The 14426-nt window shown below is 40.9% G+C and overlaps 9 protein-coding genes across 9 annotated transcripts; 4 read left to right on the top strand and 5 right to left on the bottom strand.

The window, feature by feature from the left end:
- Positions 1 to 135: 135 nt before the first annotated feature.
- On the bottom strand, positions 136 to 1992 carry PCF11 (Pcf11p; the record flags this gene model as incomplete). Its single annotated transcript, XM_037289808.1, has 1 exon — positions 136 to 1992. The coding sequence occupies one exon, from the start codon at positions 1990 to 1992 to the stop codon at positions 136 to 138; it is 1857 nt and encodes a 618-aa protein (XP_037145703.1).
- Positions 1993 to 2487: 495 nt separating this feature from the next.
- GGC1 (Ggc1p) lies at positions 2488 to 3390 on the top strand (the record flags this gene model as incomplete). Its single annotated transcript, XM_037289809.1, has 1 exon — positions 2488 to 3390. The coding sequence occupies one exon, from the start codon at positions 2488 to 2490 to the stop codon at positions 3388 to 3390; it is 903 nt and encodes a 300-aa protein (XP_037145704.1).
- A 407-nt stretch (positions 3391 to 3797) lies between these two features.
- HG535_0F04920 (uncharacterized protein) lies at positions 3798 to 5921 on the top strand (the record flags this gene model as incomplete). Its single annotated transcript, XM_037289810.1, has 1 exon — positions 3798 to 5921. The coding sequence occupies one exon, from the start codon at positions 3798 to 3800 to the stop codon at positions 5919 to 5921; it is 2124 nt and encodes a 707-aa protein (XP_037145705.1).
- Positions 5922 to 6704: 783 nt separating this feature from the next.
- Positions 6705 to 7307, top strand: MGT1 (methylated-DNA--protein-cysteine methyltransferase; the record flags this gene model as incomplete). Its single annotated transcript, XM_037289811.1, has 1 exon — positions 6705 to 7307. The coding sequence occupies one exon, from the start codon at positions 6705 to 6707 to the stop codon at positions 7305 to 7307; it is 603 nt and encodes a 200-aa protein (XP_037145706.1).
- A 39-nt stretch (positions 7308 to 7346) lies between these two features.
- TRM8 (tRNA (guanine46-N7)-methyltransferase) lies at positions 7347 to 8207 on the bottom strand (the record flags this gene model as incomplete). Its single annotated transcript, XM_037289812.1, has 1 exon — positions 7347 to 8207. One exon carries the CDS (start codon positions 8205 to 8207, stop codon positions 7347 to 7349), a length of 861 nt encoding a protein of 286 aa, XP_037145707.1.
- A 279-nt stretch (positions 8208 to 8486) lies between these two features.
- Positions 8487 to 9227, bottom strand: MRPL11 (mitochondrial 54S ribosomal protein uL10m; the record flags this gene model as incomplete). Its single annotated transcript, XM_037289813.1, has 1 exon — positions 8487 to 9227. The coding sequence occupies one exon, from the start codon at positions 9225 to 9227 to the stop codon at positions 8487 to 8489; it is 741 nt and encodes a 246-aa protein (XP_037145708.1).
- Positions 9228 to 10638: 1411 nt separating this feature from the next.
- IVY1 (Ivy1p) lies at positions 10639 to 12027 on the top strand (the record flags this gene model as incomplete). The annotated part of the gene is made up of 1 exon (XM_037289814.1): positions 10639 to 12027. The coding sequence occupies one exon, from the start codon at positions 10639 to 10641 to the stop codon at positions 12025 to 12027; it is 1389 nt and encodes a 462-aa protein (XP_037145709.1).
- Positions 12028 to 12091: 64 nt separating this feature from the next.
- Positions 12092 to 13138, bottom strand: HG535_0F04970 (DODA-type extradiol aromatic ring-opening family dioxygenase; the record flags this gene model as incomplete). Its single annotated transcript, XM_037289815.1, has 1 exon — positions 12092 to 13138. One exon carries the CDS (start codon positions 13136 to 13138, stop codon positions 12092 to 12094), a length of 1047 nt encoding a protein of 348 aa, XP_037145710.1.
- Positions 13139 to 13579: 441 nt separating this feature from the next.
- On the bottom strand, positions 13580 to 14179 carry COX20 (Cox20p; the record flags this gene model as incomplete). The annotated part of the gene is made up of 1 exon (XM_037289816.1): positions 13580 to 14179. One exon carries the CDS (start codon positions 14177 to 14179, stop codon positions 13580 to 13582), a length of 600 nt encoding a protein of 199 aa, XP_037145711.1.
- Between the last annotated feature and the right edge of the window lie 247 nt (positions 14180 to 14426).

Genomic DNA, 14426 nt, shown 5'->3' on the forward strand with positions numbered 1-14426 from the left:
TTGACACATTAAAGAGCGCTATGAAACTATATATTCATGGCGTTGTGCTTTTCCGGACTTTTCAAGCCCATGAGAAATGTATTCACTTATTTATTGACATTGTTAATTGTGTATAGCTAACATTTTACTAGGAAATCAATCTGTAACCAGATGCTTCAATTTCTCTAAATCTAGTTGAAAACCAGTAGAGCCGCCGTTATTCCTTGCTGCTTCGTAATAGCAAGTCGCATGGAAATACTTTTTATCTGTTTCGATTGCATTCTTCCATATCCATTCTCCGATCTCTTCATCGTATAACCCTGTGACTTTTTCTTTACATATAGGGCATTGGAACGACATATCTTCTGAGGTTTCCGGAACGATAACGTATTTCTTACGCAGCACATTCTCATCGATAGCAAAGCTACTACCTTGCTTAGAAGCGTCACTGTTATTTCCAGTGGCTGGAAGCACATTTGAATCATCTAAATTGGCAACCGTAATTGATTTAGTGTCATTAGAGTCTCGATTCGTAGCTATGATCTCTTCATCTTTGAGAGAAATCCATTGGGAATCACTCAAATACCAGCTTCTTGCCTGTATATTCTTTTGTGTTGCAGTCACATTACCAGCTAAGGAATTTGACGTAATTTCTGAACCCTTTAACCTTTTACTGATTCTAAAATGCCAATCCAGGTGATCAGCCATTAACTTTTTTTCTTCTGAAGTATTTCCAAATCTTTTACCGCATATGTTACATTTATTCGGTTTTGCACGGTACAATAAATGAATTAAATTATTGTTTACCACTGGGAAATCATTCACTATCGCTCGTTGCGATAATTGTAAGTTTGGAGTATTTAGAATATCTATATTAGCTGTTGCGAAGTAAGCTTTACAATCAGAGACTATACTTTGTAAAAGTGGCAATGATGGCAGATTCTTTTGATTTTGGTTACCATTATAATCATCTTTAACATCCACGTCAATCTTTGCGTAAAGGGCTACGATTGAATCCCTTGGTGGTTTGTAAAGTAAGCCCTCTGTATCTAGTGATTCATATAGATTTTTAATGCTCGACGTTTGACCGGAAGCACCCGTATTTGCAAATCCTGGAGACCCCAAAACACCGGAAGAGGGTCCAAACAAGGATGATACCGAACCGTCAATCTGACTACCGCCAAATATTGGGATAAAGGACCCGTTATTACCAGCATCCGTGTGTCGCTGCTGCTGCTGCTGCTGCTGTTGTTGTTGTTGTTGTTGTTGTTGTTGCTGCTGCTGCTGCTGCTTTTGAACATCAATGTACTGCTGCTGCCGTTGAATATCTAGCAAGACCTGTTGATCCTGTGCAAAAATTTGCCTCAACTGCAACTGAAGCTGCTTTAAAGCGTCTTGAGTTAAAGATTCCCTTGATAATTCCTGTTTCAGCTGAGATAATACAACAAGCTTTACGCTTAACTTTTCATCGTTCGGCTGTTTCTTTAGCCTTTCATTACTCAAACTGGTGAGCTTATCAATTTCTCTAAGTAACAGTGGCACCGTTGGTTTTGGTAACATCGTCTGCAGATTCTTCTGATGTAGAGCGCTCGCTTTAATAAGGAATTGCTCAATTTTGACCAGGGCACCTTTCTCAAATAGAGGAGAGTAACCACCAGTGGAATCGTTTGGATTCATCCATGTTTTGAACATGTTAATCAGCTTCGTTCTAGTGTTGTTATCCACTAAAAGATACGTTTTCTTATACAGGGCAAATAGATTTCTACTGAAATAGATTGTATAAGGACTACCTGCGTTCTTGCATATTGAGTCCATAGCATAAAACGCATACAGTTTTTGACCTGGCGGACATCGTTCCACTCTGGCTTCCAGGGCATCCGCAAAATACTGTGCACATGGAATATTTTCTTCCGCTATCTTCGTAAGAGTTGTAATAATCGGTCTTGAATTAAACGTCAGCTCCTCAAGAATACTGGTAAAATCCTTAACCACTAGAGCTGTCTCCTTTTCCATCGCTGCAACTTAACTAGCCTGACCTGTCCTTCTTCCTTTACTGTCCGTGATTAATAGTTATAGTTCAAAGCTATGATTTATCATCAATCTTACTTTATGTTCTACATACGTCAAATCGAAGAGCTTATTACACCCATTCACCGCATAGTACTCAGGCATAATTCAAGCTGAACAAGTACAAAATAAGCTAAATATTACCACTAACATCCATTTCACCTACGTACTAAGACGTACTCATTCAGGCGTCACATACGGACGTTTGATTAAGCCCATGGAGATTTTGGAGGGATTTTATCGCTAATATATGCTGACTTGACAGTTTTCTTATCAGTTTAACAAAAATTTTATATCATCAAAGATCTGAAAAATGAAAATGTTACGAACAAGTAATTCGCATATGTATATAGACAGGAGGTAAGTACTACTGACGGTATTGATCATTCCAGGCTGTAAGGGGATTGAAATTCAGAATCTTGCTCGAAGAACCAGAAAAATATGGCTCAAAACGATAAGAAACAAAGCGGAGTTGCAAGATTGTTAGGTTCTGCCTCTGCCGGTATACTGGAGATTGGTGTATTCCATCCAGTGGACACGATCTCGAAGAGATTGATGTCAAATCACACCAAAATCAGCTCCAGCGGTCAATTGAACGGCGTTATCTTTCGCGAACATGCCGGTGAAGCCTTGAGCAAGCGTGTTTTGACCCTGTTCCCTGGTCTTGGATATGCGGCAGTTTACAAAGTTTTGCAGAGAGTATACAAGTATGGTGGTCAGCCTTTTGCGAATGAGTTTTTGAATAATCACTATAAGGCCGATTTTGACAATGCATTTGGTCCTAAAACTGGTAAAGCTTTGAGATCCGCAACTGCGGGTTCTTTGATAGGGATTGGTGAGATCGTGTTGTTGCCCTTGGATGTGTTAAAGATCAAGAGGCAAACCAATCCTGAATCCTTCAGAGGGAGAGGCTTTATCAAGATTCTGAAAGACGAAGGGCTATTCAATCTGTACAGAGGTTGGGGCTGGACTGCGGCAAGAAATGCGCCGGGGTCTTTTGCGCTATTTGGGGGTAACGCTTTCGCCAAGGAATACATTCTGGGCTTACAGGACTACTCTCAAGCTACCTGGGGGCAAAATTTCGTCTCCTCGATCTTTGGTGCTTCTGCCTCGCTAATTGTCTCCGCACCACTAGACGTTATTAAAACGAGAATTCAAAATAGAAACTTTGATAATCCTCAAAGTGGTTTCAACATCGTCAAGACAACCTTGAAAAATGAAGGTTTTACTGCTTTCTTCAAGGGTTTGACTCCTAAGTTACTCACAACAGGCCCAAAACTCGTCTTTTCCTTTGCTCTAGCTCAATCATTTATTCCAATGTTTGAGAACTTATTGAAAAAATAATTGTAACTTCCCAATCATCTAAGCAATGCCATTATTTCTTATAACTCTGGCTCGGTTGTGATTGTATATATAATTTGTTCAGATGTTACGTAAACTGTCCCAATTAAAGATTAATGAATACAGCTTGATCTCTAAACCCCAGACTCTTGTGTCTGAAATACTAACCAACGTGTCCACTGATTAGCTCACCTACAGGACAGGACGTGGACCTTTTTGATCTAATGACGTTCTTTAAGAACTTGAAGAATGGCGCACCCTGCATGCAAACTCCGTTAAAGCTCTACGCGAAGCGAGGAACCCCCGGCGGAGTGAAGTAGAGACCCCAAACTAAGAAATCGGTTAGATTGAATCATAATTACATTGTTTTCTATTATATTAGTTCACCAAAGACTCCATATTGAACGAACATGGTGCAAGATCCAGATCAAGACAAAAAGAACCTATTGAACCAAAGCACTACGCGCGCTCCTGACCAGATAAAGGATGATGAACGATCAGATATCGGATTGAGACAACCGAACCAAAACGAGATACGTCTGGGAAGATTGGCAACCATTGGTGCAACTAGGAAAGTGGGTGGCGAGTCACTAACACCTGTTCTTTCGCGGGGGCGAGAGCATTCGGCTTCGCCAAGAACTTCGCTAGCTGGACTCGGCAGTGGCGGTCCCAACGAAGGAGCTGGAGGGCCCCTGCAAGATCATGGCCATCTCTACGTGAAAGAATCGTACTTGACTGGAAGGGCGTTATTGTATTTTACGTCGATATTTGTTTCTCTCGGGGTTTTCTTATTTGGATACGACCAGGGTGTTATGTCGGGATGCCTAACTGGACCCTACTTCAAAGAGCAGTTTGGTAACCCATCGAGGGCGATGATTGGAAACATGGTTTCCATATTAGAAGTTGGTGCATTTATATCCTCACTAATGGTGGGAAGGTTGGGTGAAAAATGGGGACGTAGACGTACTATAAAATATGGATCTATAGTTTTCGTTATTGGTGGCCTTTTCCAAGGATTTGCGCAGAGTATGCTTCATTTAATTATCGGAAGATTAATAAGCGGACTTGGTGTTGGTTTACTAAGTACAATTGTTCCCATTTATCAATCCGAAATTTCACCACCGCACAACAGAGGCAAGCTAGCCTGTATTGAATTTACTGGAAATATTGTCGGATATGCTGCAAGTGTTTGGATAGACTACGGTTGTACTTTCATCGAAGGAAATCTTTCTTGGAGGATTCCCCTCCTAATACAATGTGTAATTGGATTTGCTTTGTTTTGCGGTACGTTTGTTATCGTTGAAACTCCAAGATGGCTCCTTAATCACGATCATGATGTGGAAGGTCTGATTGTGATTGCAGATTTGCATAGCGGTGGTGATGTTCAGGACCAAAAGGCCAAAGATGAGTTCCATTCCATAAAGGAAACTGTTATAATTTCAAGAATGGAAGGTGAAGGTAAATCGTACACCAAAGTCTTCAAACGTTATACAAGAAGAGTTTTGATTGCAATGAGTTCACAGATGTTCGCACAACTGAATGGTATAAATGTCATCTCGTATTACGCTCCATTGGTTTTTGAACAAGCTGGGTGGGTCGGTAGAGAAGCAATATTGATGACGGGTATCAATGGTATAATCTACGTGTTGTCAACTTTACCCCCATGGAAACTGGTTGATACTTGGGGCAGAAAACCGGTTTTGATGATCGGGGGTTTCTGCATGGGATGTGCATTGGTGTCGATTTCAGCCTCCTTAGTTGCAAATATCCATGCAACACCTCATTTGGTCGTTATATTTGTTATCATCTTCAATGCATTTTTTGGGTTTAGTTGGGGCCCAATTCCATGGCTGTATCCCGTCGAAATAGCACCTCTGAGTGCTCGTTCGGCTATGGCTTCCGCATCCACCGCCACGAACTGGTTTTGTAACTGGCTGGTTGGCATATTGACACCAATTCTGCAAGAGAAAATCTCCTGGAGGCTTTATCTAATACACGCCACTTCCTGTTTTCTATCGTTTGCCGTGGTGATGAAAGTCTATCCCGAAACTGCTGGTTTGCGTCTAGAAGATATGGATTCAATATTCGATGATAGATCTTCCACGTTCAGTTTTGCAAGATCCTCGCATACGGTGACAGACTACGACGGCCTATCTACAAAGAGCAATATTATTAATACAACGGGCCCCGTCCCCGACAGACAAAACGTGTTACAACCCGCGTCGTCCTCGCACATAGGCCAGCAATACCCACAGCACCAACAGCCCGTTGCGAGAAGCAACCAGAGCTTCAAGTCTACAACAAATTTTGGAAACTTAGATCCACCCACCGTGGATGAAGTCGTTCGCTTTAAATTGACACAACAAAACTCTCGAGGGCTCAAAACGACAATAAGAAGAGGTTCCGAGAATCTGTCCCTTTTCATCAACAAGGTTATTCGTCTCGGTAAATTCGAAAACAATGGAAATGCCGCGTACGGCGCAATTCCACCGGACGATCTAGAGTCTGCATCTCGTTTCGACTCTCAGTCCTAATCGAGAACAAGAACCGATAAATACTCTCTACGTAAACTTCTATCAATAGAGATTCTTTTTCAACATCTCTCGTCATGTGCGAAAATTCTTCTCTGAACAATACACACATTATCCGCATTATCCGCACCCCATCCCCCCACTCAATGTCCAACTTCCCTGATTACTGCTCTTCTAATGTGTTCGCGCACAAAACACTGCGTAATGCTGCCAATACTGCTCCTGTTTGGGGCTCATTTTTAATGCACTACTACTTCTAGAAACACCCAGGAACAGCATTTCTATTACTCAAGTTTTTAAGATTTTTACTTTTTTCGTTCGTTTTTGGAAGCTGATGTACAAAAAGTACTTCACCATTCGTTCTGCTTAAATTTTTTTGTTCTGCATTCAAAGAGAGCTATTTGACAATCGAGCCTAAGGGCTAGACTGAGTGACCCAATATTATCTGCAGAGAAGAACTAAGAAAATGGCGTAAGGAACATCGTATCAGCATTGTTACACAGGGTGACGCAATTATCTTTTTCCATTTTAAACGTTTCTTCAAGCCTTTTTGGCTAGTAGTAATCTTGCGATGACGTAGAATTATTGTAATTTTAATACGCAAATATGAGTGTCCTGCGTAAAACAATGACTAAGTTGATTTGGATTTGGCAGAGTTGAATATAGTTGAACATAGTTGAATTTAGTTGCATCTACTTGAAATATTTAACAGTTGGTATATTGCTGTATTAGAGGAACGGTCGTATATTTAGATTTACGACAGGTGGGAGTAGGGCGAAAAGCACAATGGAGGAGACTATTTCGTATTCATTTTGCGAGCATGAGCTGACTGGGATCATGCTGATGATGAGAGTTAAGAGTGGAAAGCTCGTGTATGCATCATTGGGGGACGAGGAAGACTATTTGCTGAAGTCTGCAGAGCAGGATTTTCAGCGACTAAGTAAAAAGACACATACCAAATATCACCTTCGAAAGGTTGATTCCACGGCGCACAACGAAGAGTTCGAGAAGATCCGCAAGCAATACATTTCGGTGTTGGAGTTTGAGGACGTGGGGAAGGAGGAGAGCGAGAGCAGCAGCGGTCAAAAAGCCGTGGATTATGAGTTCATGTTTGGCACGCCGTTCCAGAGGAAAGTGTGGACAGAGCTCACGAAAGTTCCATTTGGCGGTACCGTAACGTATGGGCAGATTGCAGCAAAGATTGCTTTACCAAAGGCAATAAGAGGTGTTGGAACCGCTGTGGGTCAGAACAAGCTAGCTATTGTAATACCATGCCATAGGTGTTTACCGTCCGATGGTAAGATTGGCAAGTTTAGGTGGGGGTCAAATATGAAGCAGAAATTACTGTTACATGAAAAGATGCTAAAGAAAACTCAAAATGTCGAATAAATAGTTTATGGCCTTTTTTGTTTTGTTTTGTCTCGTTTTTCACAAGTCGCTTGGGTTTGGCAGTCTCTTGAAGCATGCTACGAACTTATCACCCTTTTTCCTCTCGACTTTTTTTCCTTCTTCGGTTGCATTTAACATTATGCTCACACACTTGTCTCCATTTTCCCATGTTCGATCAAGCCTTTCAAATAATGGGTGCTCCTCAAGATGTTTGACCATCCAATTGTGCAAATCTTCAACATCTGTAATTGTGTAAACTATACCACCCTCTTTAAGTACATATGCATATTCGCTCAACAAAGTATTTGTTATAATTCTCGCTTTATGCTTTCTTTGCTTGAAATGTGGATCTGGGAAGCAAAAAAACATTTTAGACAACTGTCCTTTTGTGAAAAAATTTGGTAGGAACTTCATTGCGTTAGCTCTTAGTACGTTGATGTTTTGATACCTTTTGGATTCAATGTTGTTGTTCCTTAATGCTATTATTCTATCCTCGACATAGTTGGTAACTTGAACACGGATTTCCATTCCCAGTATCAAATCATCTGGAAATTCAGGTGAAAGATCAACCATCAAACCACCGAAGCCACAGCCGATATCTGCAACCGTAACTTTCTTCGTCATATCCCCCGTGGTTGGATCCTTGAACTCAGGATACAGCTTTGACCAATCCATTTCCTCAGGCGACAACGGATACTCGAGTTGGTGGTCAGAAAATGGATTCGAATGAGCCCTCTGACGGTAAAACTTTTTCTTAGGTAAATCCAGCGTTTCAGTCTTTGACTCAACTGACTTCTCATCAATTTTGACATGTTTCAACTCTTTCCTATTCTCTTGTTTATTTACGCGGTACGCATAACGTCTCGATCCTGAATCCTGACTCAATGGTTTTGCCTTCATGACTAACACGGTTACGGTTTGAATGGTCTGCTAGAACTACTGATAATTTGTTTTGGTGGAGCAAGTTGATTCAAATCGACAGATGCGATGAGATGGTTTTCTAAAAATTTTCATGTGGAAAATGATTTTGAAAAAAATGCCGATCAATCACAAAAACTTCGATGATTAACGTGCCTTATGTGGGTTCCATACATACGCACACATATATGTTAATTAATGTATTTACAAGTTCTAATAAATCGCAAAGGGCGGAATATAGAGTACGCATTCTTTGTGATATCAATCGTCCTTGCCTTCGCTTTTTACATTGTCACGGTGCGAGGATAATGTCAGATACAGGGATTGAGAAGCGGACTCTAAAGTTTTTACTAAACCAGCACCGCTTAATGTGTGCAGTAATCCAAGTAATTGGCCTTGTAATGCTGTTTTATCTGGCAGTAGCTTGTACTTATTCAGCTGTGCTAGATCGTAGGATTCAGTTTCAACTTTTGCACCAACTACGAATAACTTATCCTGAGCCTTCTCTAAAAGCTTCAGGACATTGGCTACGTCCTTCGGATTCGTTTCTGGGAAAGCTATTGCAGCCGTAGGTCCCTTAAAAAGTGGTAGCAATGGATGTCTTTTACTTTGATTCTTGGATTTAACTGGAGCGCATGGATCCTCCAAATGCGAGTTTTTCAAATACAGTTTGAATAAATTGTTCCTCAGAATAGTCAATTTACCTCCCAATTGCTCAATTTGTGACCTGTAATGATGATCTTCATGCTTCAATAAATTGTTGTAGTGTAAAAAAAGTACTACTGAGTTTTTTTCCATTAAATGCTTGTAAGAATCAACCAGGAATGTTTTCCTGGAGTCAATTGGCTTCGCTGTAACACGTTCTGCGTCACAGTCAACTCCATTCGTAAGCTGTCTCGTAGACAGCAGTAAACCAACGCTCCTATACCTGTTGAAACGGCCAACTATGTTTAAGCTTCGGGCCAAGCTTCTGCCATCCAAAAAACGCACACGCTCCAACATCCCTGTACTATTCAGCTTGTTATCAAAAGGCCCTATTCTGACAGTAACACAGAACGATTCCTAGCACTCTGCAACCTTCGTGGCACTTGAGACCTCTGCAACACTATAGTTTCGATTTTTTTTCACTTCGAAGCTCTAATTCTTCAAGAACTAAATCTAAAATAATCAAACTGTACTTGCGTACAAAACTATTACATACAAACACGTGAAAGTCAGGTGAAAGTCAGGTGCACAGAATTTGAAAGCGTATTATTGAACGAGCACTTGAGCAAACCAATATAAAGCCATCATATCGAGGGATGATTCAAAGCATCCATGTGATTGCACCCTCACGCTTTTACTTCATATTCCGTTACATACTCACAGCTTAACGCTCTGTTTAGCGTCTGTCAGGGAAAAATCTGTTGTCTGTAAATATAGAATAAAAAATATAGTTGCCATTGAATAGCGTGCTTTTAAACAAGTAGTACATTAGATACGCTCCATGCTCTCATGTGCTTGCAGGACATGAGTATGACCTTAGAACTTGCTCTGGGACACTTGGTTAACTACCGTGGCGGTTGAGCCTCAAAGAGTGTCAATGGAAATGACTCCATTTTAGCCGCTGAGCTTCTGAATGGTGTTAAAAATGCAAAAAGCATTTAGTGCAAGTACAGTTGACAAAGAGTACACTGTATTTTGAGTTGTATGACCACCTGTTGGTATCGAAGCTGTACAGCCTTTGCCAATTTAGTTGATGCCTTATCGAAGGTGACTAACCAAGGATTTCAAAATGCTGCGTGACCAGGGGAAAATGAGAAAGGATCTATGATCTGTTGCTCCTTCAAATGGTGAATGCCAATAATAGGCTAGTAGAATTGAGAGCAGTTGGCACCGCGCTTCTAAGCATTTGGAGAAAAGAAAATGGTGGCCCATGACTAACCAACCTGGCATTCGCTATCTAAATTCAAGCTTAGGTTTGATGAGAGGACTTGCGCCCGTACAACTTTAGCTGAGGCAAGTGTTGCCTTGGAAAGTGCGGCGAATGCTGCGCATCGCAGAAGAGGGGGGAGGTATTACCATGAAACGTAACGGAGCAGAGTCTTCACATAATCAAGGATCTATAGGGGGGTGACATAGAGTAAAATATCAGAAACAAGTCGCTAATTGCTAGTCTACTCGATTGTGTATTCACTTTCAGTTCTGTTTATTTGCGCACATCACGTGACCGTCAGTCTGTGTTGAATATGTTCTTTTCAACATCAACAAGAATTCGATATCTTAATGGATGAGAAAAAAACAGGAGCACGTATAGCAGAGAGCTCCTTCATTGTTTTCTACCTACTGCCTTTGAACTTACTGATCAGTTTGCTAAGTGGCTCTGCTCATTTTCCCGGTGGCTTACTTTTTTTATTTGGCTTTTCTTAAATATATGAACATTAACAGTAATAATAACAATTCCTCCAGCCATATATCGCCAACGAGGTATGCGCCACATTTATCCGAGTTTTATTCAATAGTAAATAACACAAGTCCTAGAAGCAATAATAGATTACCAGAGCCTATTGCAACGCACGGCGCTTTGAAAGAAGAAGACCAGTACAATCGTCGCATGGCGCCTGCAAGCGTGAGGTCAGCCATGAGTACGATAAGTGACTTAAGGACACTCGTCACCAAAAGAGATATCAAAGATACGGTAGATGCGATGAATAGCCTTTTTGATAGTTCCCAGGGGTATGCAAAGTCCTTACAGGAGGTATCGAAATGTGCTAGTCTAATGGCACAATCTTTAGAAACACTGGCGAGACTGAAGGGGTGCCGTGATGACACTGCAGAAAGAATGCTAAGTGCCAGTGGTCTGTTTTATTTGCAAGCGAATCATGAAAATATTATGTCACAATGTCTTCAGGGAGCTCTGGGAGATGAACTGTTAAATGAAATGGATGAATTTCAAATAAAATCCAAGACGATGGAGAATCAATTCAAAAAGAATTTTAAAGATCAAAGTATGAAATTGAAAATGCAGGAGAGACACAATATTAAGCAAAGCAAAAGGAAAACCAGGAATATACTGTTATATAAGGAGAGCCTGATGAATTTACAAACACAATTAGATCAGTTGGAGACACTGAGGCATGATTATTATCAAAGCTCATACGATTTAGTTGAAACTGCCTGCGATAAGGTACTGGAAAATGTAGCGACAGTTTCAAGAGCAAGAGTTGAAATATCGGAAAATATTGCTAGAAAAGGTTGGTCTGGAGGCGGATTAGATGATCTATTGATGGATGCAGAGGACCCTTTTGGTAAAGAAGACGATCAAGAAGAAGGTGAAATGGAGGGAGAATACCAGCGACAACAAGAGGAAGGAACTCATGAACGGGTCGACGACGTCGACCCTGAAGCGACCTTGGGTTCCAAATCATCGAGCGGTACTACTAAAGATACCATTGACGAAAATAATGTAAGCAATTCTGATTTCCTAAGAGGACCCCCTACACCGGTAAGAAAGATGTCTCCTTTAAATACTGTAAAGTCGCCCTTAGGCCACAAAAGCGGCTCTGTACGAAATTCTTCGATACACGATTATGATGAATCGATCAAAATGGAGAGTCCTCAAATGGACATCTCAGATACAGCCGAATCTGCTTTTGACAACTCTTTCTCACTACCTCTGGCAGGCAGTGCAAAGAGTCGAATAAATGAGAATGATGACAAAAGTATATTAGGTGATAAGGAAAATATCCTTAAAGACATGTTGGCAATTGACTTGAATGACGCATCCCCTTGCAGCTCAAGTATAGGACCACAAGATAATTAAATAGATCCAGAGCCTATATATATACTCAAGTTAGCTTTTGATTGTTTACAGTACGTAAAAATAATCAATTTTGATCATATTGATAGATTCCCCACCCTAGGGACCCTTGCTCATTATTGTAGAGTTCTTTAACATTGCATGCACTGCTTTCTCCTTCTCCAGCACCTAGTCCAACGACAAATGGAACAAAATGATCCAGTGTAGGATGCGCAGAGTAGAGCAATTGACGTTTTTGCGGGTCTGTCAGTAATTCTTTAAGTTTTGAGAGCTTATGGTTGTTTTCAGTATGAGTGTCTGTCATAATTTCTCTAAGAAGTTGATTGAATTTCTTGACATATGGGAGAGATTTTCCCGGAGGAGCAAGCGACAAATCTCTTAAATTATGAACCGTCATTCCAGATACAATAACAACGGCATCTGAGCGGTATGTCGATAATGCCTGACCGAGTTTATAATGCATATCAAAATCTGTGGCGTCTTGAGTTAAAGATACCTGGATAACGGGAATACCAGTGTTCCAAAAGTCAGTTGCTTTGTCAGGAAAAGCAACCTTCAATGGTACCCAAACTCCGTGGTCAATACCTCTTTCAGCCAACGAAGAATGTAACAAAGTATCCGTTGCCCTGAAGTATGAATTTAGATCCTTGACAAGTTGATAGGCTGTTGGTATATCATTCATGGAGTGAAATTTCTCATCATACATGTTTTTAGGGAATCCATAAAAGTCGTATATTAGATTATTCTCAACCGGCGGACCTTGCAATGCAGCCTTGTTGAGAGTTGGTACGCCAACTTCTATGAGGTTATTACTGCCTGATTGCCAATGGGCCGACACATATATGATAAATTTTGGCTTTACAACTTCACTTATATACTTACCAATCCTTCTTGTGCATTGGAAAGCACCTTTATCACCTCCCATCGCAGCATCTTCATACATGAAAGTTGGTCCACCATGCGAAAGTGCAAACACTGGCGTCTTTTTCATTATTTTCTCAGAACTATCCACAGTCTCAACCATATCAAAAGAAGCTCTAGAGTTGTAAAACTTGAACAACGCTATAAACAATGGAAAACACACCAAAAGAACAGTTACACTCTTTTGTGTCATATGTTGTTTTTCACTTCGCAAATTGAAGAGACATGCCTTCCCTTAGAAGTGTTTCTTAAATACTCCATAAAGGTAGGAGGATCTATATGTAAGCCTTACTAATCTTAACGCGCAGTTTATATAATTCTAAATTACGACCGATACAGCAAAAATCAACAAATTTGTACTTAAAAATGATAAATGTAATTACAGGAGTATATAAGTATCGACACCGAACAGGTCGCAATTTGGGCACGCAGAAAATTTCGCAGAATCGCACGATCTTATAACCTTTCACTTGCAACACATCGGTTTTCTGTATCATCTGGCTCAGGACAAATGACATGATTCTTGAAGTGCGACGAGAGACACTGAGGCAGGATTTCCCGGCATTGTATTAAATGAAAAGGGCAGATAGGCTGCACTCACGCTCAAATCTACTTACAATGTGTTTGTCTTCAATCACCAAAATTTGTACCACGGACTTTTCTTCTCCGATACGGCTTCTACGAGTCTCTCGCCATTCTTATGCCCTTCCCACTGCTGGACCAGTTTTTCTTCGTGTTTGACTGAATTGAGCATTGGTCTCTTCTTCGAGGCGATTGTGTCTCTAGCCATCTGGCCAACCTGAAAACTGCGCTTTCGTTTCAACCGGCACTGCTCCCATCCCACAACCGATCCCAACAATAATCCTGCAACTGACCAATTGGCTGAACGAAGGGGATTCTTGTGATATAAAAATGTGACTGTCCCTGAGACAAACATACTGGTGAAGCCTATCAACCCTGCGTCTCTGAAACATGGTATCATCGACAGTTTTGCAAACGAGAAATCCTCAACCTTGATGGAATCTAACGCTTTCTTAAGGTTTGCTTCCTCTTGTGAATGTGCCATTTGCCTCTGTGACGTCTCACTGTCGAAACGTGGATCTGTATCCTCCAATAGTATCTTCTGCCCTTTCGAATAATTAGAGGCCATCGGCCCTATATTCGCAGTCTTTGGCGTTCGCGCTTCATCTAGTGATCGGCTATTTTCTTTATCGCTAAATGGCCACCACCTCATTTTGTACTGCGAAAGCCAACAGTTGTAGACTATTAACTTGATCGTACACTGCAGTTTCCATCAGTCCATTTACAGGATTCACATAGGTTTTGTTCCAATTGAACTTGTTCTCGAAAAGTTACCCGGCTTGACGCAATCACTACGACTCTTGGAACAAAGAGCGATAAGTTCAATGATTTCCAAATGCACCTCTTCTACCGGACATATTATTTAATTAATGGTTTCTATATCAGCTTGAAGACCGAGT

The sequence above is a fragment of the Zygotorulaspora mrakii genome, chromosome 6 (genome assembly GCF_013402915.1).
Source record: "Zygotorulaspora mrakii chromosome 6, complete sequence".
In the NCBI taxonomy this organism is placed as follows: Eukaryota; Fungi; Ascomycota; class Saccharomycetes; order Saccharomycetales; family Saccharomycetaceae; genus Zygotorulaspora; species Zygotorulaspora mrakii.